The 8,214-nt window shown below is 51.4% G+C and overlaps 1 protein-coding gene across 1 annotated transcript in view; it reads left to right on the forward strand.

Annotated features, from left to right (window-relative positions):
* The window catches only part of FGF12 (fibroblast growth factor 12), a gene marked incomplete at its 5' end in the record, with an annotated part of 146,516 nt that overhangs the window by 27,681 nt on the left and 110,621 nt on the right, over nucleotides 1–8,214 (forward strand). The window contains one exon of the mRNA XM_015409280.1: nucleotides 7,740–7,850. Coding sequence (XP_015264766.1) covers nucleotides 7,740–7,850 — 111 coding nt within the window. The remainder of the gene's footprint in view (nucleotides 1–7,739; nucleotides 7,851–8,214) is intronic.

Below are 8,214 nucleotides of genomic sequence, written 5' to 3' on the forward strand. Positions count from 1 at the left end.
GTTCCCTGAGGCACTTAAGGAAGCGATGGTCCGCCCTCTCCTGAAAAAAACAACTTTAGACCCGACCGAATTGGCCAACTATCGGCCGGTGTCTAATTTGCCCTATTTGGGCAAATTGATCGAGAAGGCGGTGGCGGCACAGTTTCAGGGCTTTCTGGATGATGCTTCTGTCCTGGATCCACTCCAGTCCGGCTTTCGCCCTGGTCATGGGACGGAGACGGCGCTGGTTGTCCTTACTGATGACCTCCGGAGACATCTGGATCGAGGTGGTGTGGCGGCACTGGTGTTGTTAGATCTGTCGGCTGCGTTCGATACGGTCGACCACCAGCTGCTGACCACCGCCTTGCCGACGTGGGGATACAGGGGTCCGCCCTTCAATGGCTTGTCTCCTTTCTCCAAGGTCGGGGACAGAGAGTGGTAATAGGGGAACAGCAGTCCCAGAGGCACCCGCTTGAATGTGGTGTGCCTCAGGGGGCAGTGCTTTCCCCGATGCTCTTCAACATCTATATGCGCCCTCTCGCCCAGATTGCCAGGAAGTATGGGCTGGGTTGTCATCAGTATGCAGATGACACCCAGCTCTATCTGATGTTGGGCGGCCGGTCGGGCTCCGACCCAGAAGATCTGCACCAGGGATTACAGGCTGTGGCTGAGTGGCTCAGGCTGAGCCGGCTGAAACTAAACCCAGCGAAGACGGAGGTCCTGGGCCTGAGTTGGAACGGTTTGGCGTTAGGGCTCCCGACCTTTGATAGGGTGCCTCTGGTGCCTGCATCGGAGTTTAGGGGTTTGGGAGTGCTCCTGGATTCCTCCTTAACGATGGAGGCCCAGGTAGCAGCCACTGCCAGGTCTGCATTTTACCATCTGAGGCAGGCTCGGCAGTTGGCTCCCTTCCTCGACCGTGAAGACCTGGCTATAGTGATCCATGCGACGGTCAGGCGCTGCACTGGCTGCCAATAGCATACCGAGTCCGCTTCAAAGTGCTGGTACTCACCTTTAAAGCCCTATATGGCCTGGGTCCGACCTACTTGAGGGACCGCCTTTCCCCGTATATACCCCCAAGAGCACTTCGGTCGGGGACCCAGAACTGGTTGGTGGTTCCGGGTCCCTGAGAGGTAAAGTTTGCTGCAACAAGGGCTAGATCTTTTTCAGTGGCGGCCCCTACCTGGTGGAATGAGCTCCCGGAGGAGATCAGGGCCCTGTGGGACCTTATGCAGTTCCGCAGGGCCTGCAAGATGGAGCTCTTCCACCAGGCTTTCACGTAGGGGCCGCCGCTGCCACCACCACCACCAACGGTGGCAATACCATCGAGGTCGGGAGTGCCCTTGGAAACTTAGCGGTAATAAGAACTACGCGGCAACAAGAACAGCAGACTGGCTCGGACTATCTATTGGATAGTGGTACCCCAATTGGGGTTGCTGGAAGATACCACTATAACAACTTAAGACCATCTTGATAATGGAAGCACTTTATTGTTAATTGTAATGTTTTGGTTATGATTTTATGGTTTTACTGGATTTTATGTATGGGCTTGTGCCCCTTTTAAGCCGCCCTGAGCCCGTTCGCGGGGAGGGCGGGGTAAAAATGCTTAAATAAAATAAATATAAATAAAACTCCGTACCATCCTCTGTATGACAGCCCTTCAAGTACTTAAAGATAGTGATCATACCACCTCTCAGTCGTCTCCTCTCCTGGCTAAACATACCCATTTCCTTCAGCCTTTCCTCATGAGACTTGGTCTCCAGACCCATCCCCATCTGGGCAATCGTTGCTGTCATTGTACCTTCAGATCCTTCAGTGGTGGCAGCAGCCAGTTCATGTGCTTCTAGGGGTCGCCCAGGGTGCTCATGTTAGAAATCGGGCTGCTTGGTGAAGGAGCTAGCCCGTACTGCAATGCCAAGGGACCCTTGGGTGGGGACCCTATCTGAGTGGAAAGACCGCCTTGAAATGTTTAAAATAAAGAAACAAGGGGAGTACCGGCAATGCAGGCACCTCCCGCGGTGGAGTTCCCACCTCCGTAGCAGCAAATGTCCAGAAGAGGGCAACCAGGAGGGTGAGAGGGTTGGAATCCAAGTCTTATGAGGAAAGGCTGAAAGAGTTGGGTCTGTTTAGCCTGGGAAAGGGAAGGCTAAGAGGAGACACGATTGCAGTCTTCCAATATCTGAAGGGCTGTCATGTAGAAGGTGGAGCAGATCTATTCTCTCTTGCTCCGGATTGCAAGACTAGATCAAATGGGTGGAAATTACAAGGAAGTCATTACCGGCTAAATATCAGGAGAGACTTCCTAGCTGTCAGAGTGGTTGAGCAGTGGAACAGACTGCCTCGGGAGGTGGTGGATGCTCCTTCACTGGATGTTTCCAAGTGGAGGCTGGACGACCATCTTCCGGGTATGTTGTAGGGCTATCTTTCGGCTGTGCTCCTGCAGAGTGCAGGGGGTTGGACTAGATGACCTGCAAGGTCCCTTCCAACTCTAACATTCCATGATTCTATGAAATGAAAAGGCCCCTGGCCCTGCTCTCCTAATCTCTGCACTGATGTCTGGCTCAGGTGCTGCACAGAGGGCACCCCCACATTTTGTAGCAGGGAGGATATTTTCGGGGAATGACTGAGTGGTGGGGTGAGGTGGGGTGGGACCTGTCCCTTCCTGGAGTCAGTTCTCTTGGCCTCCTCTTTCACTTCAACATCAGAGGTGGCTAGAAATGCAGCCTCAGGTGTCTCCTCCTCCTCCTCCTCCTCCTCTTCTTCTTCTCTTCTTCCTCTTGCCGAGCCTTGTGCCTGCTGCCTCACAGCTGGCTCTTCCCGGCAGGCTTGCTAACTGGGCAGTAAGCTAGACCAAGAGTATTGGGTGTTGTAAATAAGAAGCGGGAGACTGACCAGTTATGAAGGTGCACAGAGAGTCTATATAGTTATAAAGGTGAATATATACAGAGATATTTACAGGCTATCGTACAGCATGTCATGCCTTAGTCTATGAGAATGAAGTCCCCCTCCAGCTTCCTAAGCTGATAGCTATTATGCTAAACGCCAGCCAATCTCTAACAGGGTGATGTAATCACTATAACAAGCCCTGAAAGAGTAACACCTGCTAGAAAACACCTGGCTGTAATTACATGATTACTAGCATGACAGCTAGGTCTGACAAACAGATCAAACTGATCTATAGTAACTGCTTGCTACCTCTATCACTCTGACATATATCTCAATAAAGAGTAGGTCCCCTCAAAGCATTTCTCAGATGGAGAGCATGCAGTCCCCATTGACTGGACGGACTCTCAGTCAAGGAAGCCACCAAGGCCCTCAGTCTGCAAGACCTGAGCCAGGCTGCCATGAATTCAGAGGGTCACCCTAAGCCGGAAGCAACTTGACAGCATATAACATACACCTACACGGTATCTCTTAAAATTGCAGCATTTGAAATTCTTCCATTACCAGGGTTTTCATCGTTCGGGACTTCTCCCTATTGTCCCTCAACATGTGATCCAGAGTCCCCAGGTGAAGCCAACGTCCTTCATGGGTTGAGCACAGAAGAACCTAAGAGATGTGCAAACTTAAGAGCCCTTCTCCCCGTTGTCCTGAGATTTTATCTTCTCCCCTTAGGAGTCCGTCCCCCTCTGGGGTCTGTCCTGATCTGCCTTACCCACAGGAAAGACGGAGGAAGAGGCTGCGGCTCAGTTGTGTGGACCATCTGCTTGGCACGCAGAAGGTCCCGCGTTCAATCCCCGGCAACTTCAGCTAAAATAATCAGGTGTTAAGTGATGTGAAAGACCCCAAGCTGAGACCGTGGAGAGCCACTGCGGATCTGAGTAGACCGTACTGACCTTGGTGGACCGATGGTCTAATTCAGTACAACAGAGTGTCATGTGTTCGAGATCCAGTCCAGCCTTTTTCTAGTCTCTGTCCCTTCAGGTGTGGCAAGTGTAGCAAAGATGTCATATATGTATTTATTTGGAATACTTCTTTGCCGCCTCTGCAGGGCCTGCTCGAGTTGGCAGACTGTTGAAAACCGCAGTATTAAAACACAAGCCGTTAGACATAAGAAGCACCCGTAAAACAGAAGCAGACCATTACAAAGCTGATAAAATAAAATAAAGCCCATGATTAACAGTCTGAATAAAAATATGTATTTTATTTTACTTACTTATTATTACACTTATGAATCGGCCAATCTCTGCTACTGCAGGGCTCTGAGCGATATACAAGATATAATAAAAGCATCAAAACCATAAAATAGATACATAAATAATACCCATAAAGTAATCTAAAAAGATCAGGTTGTGAGGATTACAGTTTCTTCCCAGTTCTGGATTGCAACCACTGATGTTCCCTCTAAGCGGTGGAGTCTTGTGAGCAAAAATTCTACTTTGTGAGCTACTGGTATTAAACTTGTGAGTGAGCGATTGGGCTCCTGCATAAATGAGTTTGCTCTGGAGTTGTCCTTCCTGAGCTAAGACAAAAATGTGTGAGCTGCAGGCTAAAAAACTGTCAGCTAGCTCACACTAACTCAGCTTAGAGGGAACACTGGCGACCGCCTCGTGGGAAGGGGAAGGGGGAGTAACACAGCCCGATGGAGACGAGACTAGGAGGGGCGAGAGGAGGCTGCCTACCTGGGGCCTGCACGAAAGTAAAGCAGCTGCCAGTCAGTGTTAGATGGTAAGCCTTTTGTCTGACTCCGGCCAGAGCCATTTGCGTGATGAAATCCTGAAGTGCTCAGTGCCCAGGGTCTGAGAACATCCCTCTGTGCCTTTCCCCTTTTGCCAGCTATGAACTCACAGCTAGTCTCCCATTCATAAACAGAGTTAGTCCCAGTTACTGGAATAGAAGGGTGATCTCTGGGGTGGGTGGCATTTCTGTAGTCGTGCTTTTGAGCCAGAAAATCAGACAATGGGCTGTTAAACCCAAGCAGAGGGAGAGAGGTGACTGAACACAGAGGGGACTAGACCATCAGGGAGCAGGAAATGCTGAGCTCACCTCTGAACTGGAAGGAGAGAATTGGTGAGAGCCAGTGTGGTACAGTGGTTAAGAGTGACAGACACTAATCTGGAGAGCCTGGTTTGATTCCCCATTCCACCTCCACTCGAGGTCTGCCAGGTGACCTTGGGCCAACCACAGTTTTCTCAGAGCTCTCTCAGCACCACCAACCTCACAAGGTACCTGTTGTGTGGGGGGGAAGGGAAGACTATTGTTAGCTGCTTTAAGGTAAGGAAAAGCAGGGTATAAAAACCTACTCTGCTTCTTTTTGTCTCCCTGGGGGTGGTGGCAGCAATACCAACCAATGTATTTCAGAGGGAGTGTTGACTCAGATCTGTGACTCAGGAAGCCCATGGTTCAAATCCCACCCCAATACATGAACTCAGCAGGCAGGTAAAGGACAGATGTTCCTGCAGAGCCCGCAGTTTACGTCTGCACATGTGCGCTATGATGTCGCAACTGGCTTCTGGTGCCCACAGCAAGGGGCTTTCAAGGCAAGTGAGAAGCAGGTGTGGTTTGCCATGGCCTTCCCTGGAAGGTCTCCCATCCAAATACTGGCCTTGCTTACCTTCTGAGATCCGGTGAGATGGGGCTATTCCATGCTGCCTTCTCTCAGGGTCCTTAGTCAGGTCATGCAACACAGGGGTTCATGAGAAGATAACTGTTTATTGGTAAATCCAGAACTAGAGACACATGTACAGCTTGTGTCAGGAATGGCTGCCAATACGAGGGCCTCTGACTTATACTAGAATCAAACATCCCCCTTGTAAGCATGAGCCAATGGATACATCTCTCGCGCGCGGGCAGAGCAAGCAGACAAAGCTAAAAGCCGTTAACTTTCCCAGCCGGGTAAAACCGCAGCTGGAGCATCTACAAGGTCAAGCATAAGATAGCAAACAGTTGGTGAGCCAGGGAGAGCTGAGACAGAAAACGGGAGGGCACCCCTCCACATTCCAGACCTATGACAGGGCTACCTGACATCCTGCACCTCCCCCCTCCATCTTCAGTATGAGGGGAAATGCATGCTGGCTTATTTTTAACAATTACTAAGATTATGGTCCTTTCCGCATTGGCCGACCACTCCGGATTTTCTCAGCATTCAAGTCGAGGCAATTTAAGTCCACGGCAAAACAGCATCCAAATAACTCGGGGCAACAGCAGGCTGGAACCAGGCTGACCACCAAAGGGAGGTCATGTAATGCAGAATGGGGGGGGGGACCCAGAATAAAAAGGTTGGACTCGATTTTAGTGCAGAATTCCTTGGAGGACACCGCGGTGAGCATGGGTTAAAAGGAGAGCGCAGAAAGGGCCTGTGTCTGAACAAATCTTTCTCCCTTTTCCTTACACCAGGGGTTTCAAACTCATTTGTTATGAGGGCCGGATCTGACACAAATGAGACCTTGTTGGGCTGGGCCAGGCGTGTCATAAAATGTAATGCCAGGTTAGCGGAGATATAAACTTTATAAAGGACACAAACACAAAGGTGGTTGTTTTTTTTTTACTTAAAACAAAAACATGCTTAAAACATCAACTCTGTAAGCTGCAAACCTACTTTCGATTTATCGGCGTTCGCCACAGAAATCTCATCCTCAAGTGTTCTGAGTCTAGGACCCAGGTTGAAACATGAAATGGCTGAGTGATTAAGAGAGTCTGGCGAAGCAAGCGATGATGCAGCAGCAGAACTGGAAGCAGGAGATGGCCAGTTCCGCTGCGGGCCTGATGGAAGCCCTCCGGGGGCCTGATCCGGCCCCCGGGCCACATGTTTGACACCCCTGCTTTGTACAGTAGCCAAGATGCCACATGGTGATGAAGCATTATCGTTGTTGCTGCATGCAGGGGCCATCTTGAGTTGTTCAGGCACCCAGATTCAGGTGCTCCCGTGATCTCTGGTCTCTCTCAGACCTGGAAGTTCTCTGTCTTGTGTCCCCCCACCAATCGTTGGATGTTGTGCCGTCCGTGCGCAGTGGGCATTGTTTTCAGCTGGGTGTCCCCGTCTGGGCAAGGCAGTTTGGTCGCTCAGCGGCGGTTATAGTGCAAAATCCAGTGGTGGATCCGGTGTGGATGAAGCCTTGTGTCCGTGTGTGACAGAGAAAGAGGGACAGGGCTCCAAAGGGCCTGAGACACTGTTCCCAAGCGCAGCACTGATTTTCCCCAAAGGAGGGGATTGGGTCCCTCCTCTCAACTTCCAGGACTCATCGGGGTGCCCAGTTTGGTGTAGTGGTTAAGTGCGTGGACTCTAATCTGGGAGAGCCGGGTTTGATTCCCCACTCCTCCACTTGCACCTGGCTGGATGACCTTGGGCAAGCCGTAGCTCTGATAAGAGCTGTTCTTGAAAAAGAGCAGTTCCTGTCAAGAGCTCTCTCTCAGCCCCACCTACCCCACAGGGGGTGTCTGTTGTGGGGAGGGGAAGGGAGAGGAGTTTGTAAGCCGCTCTAAGACACCTTTGGGTAGTGAAGGGCGGGGTATAAATCCAATCTCTTCTTCTCCTTGGGTTGCCAAGTGCAAATTGAGAAATTCCTGGAGATTTGGGGGAGGGTGGAGGGTGGGGTGTCCCTAGGTTCCACCCTGGGAAGCAGCCATCTCCTCCAAGAGAGCTCATCTCTGTCATCTGGAGATCACGTGTAATTCCGGGAGACCTCCAGGTTCCACCTGGAGGATGGGAACCCATAGGCCGGCCTGCCCTTGCCGTTTCAACCCCGGTGGACAAAGCTGGCCTCTCTTTGCACCGCCTGCCCCACAGAGACGTACATGCCGGTGTGTCTGTTCTTCGTTTGCAGAACCCCAGCTGAAAGGGATCGTGACCCGGCTATTCAGCCAGCAAGACTTCTTCCTGCAGATGCACCCGGATGGGACGATTGATGGGACAAAGGACGAAAACAGCGACTACAGTGAGTCTCCCTCTCATTCTCTCTCTCTCTCTCTCTCTCTCTCTCTCTCTCTCTCTCTCTCTCTCTCTCTCTCTCTCTCTCTCCCTCCCTCTCTCTCCTAACCCTCTTTGCAGGGGAGGTGTTAAATTGCAGCCCGGGCAGTGCCTGGTCCCTCTGCTGCTGCCGCCACCGCCAAGCACCCTTGCCTGCGCTTCCCTTTTAAATCACTTCCCTGTCATTTCCCCTCTCTCTCTGCTGCCGCTGCAGCTGCCGCTATCTGGGGGTGGTGAGGTGAATAAAACTCTCACTTCCCAAGGAGGGGCTCTGAGCTCCTGCCAAGAGAAAGAGTGGAGGTGAGATGGCCCCGGGTGGAATCTTGTTTGGG

The sequence above is a fragment of the Gekko japonicus genome, unplaced genomic scaffold (assembly GCF_001447785.1).
Source record: "Gekko japonicus isolate JY-2015 unplaced genomic scaffold, Gekko_japonicus_V1.1 scaffold398, whole genome shotgun sequence".
In the NCBI taxonomy this organism is placed as follows: domain Eukaryota; kingdom Metazoa; phylum Chordata; class Lepidosauria; order Squamata; family Gekkonidae; genus Gekko; species Gekko japonicus.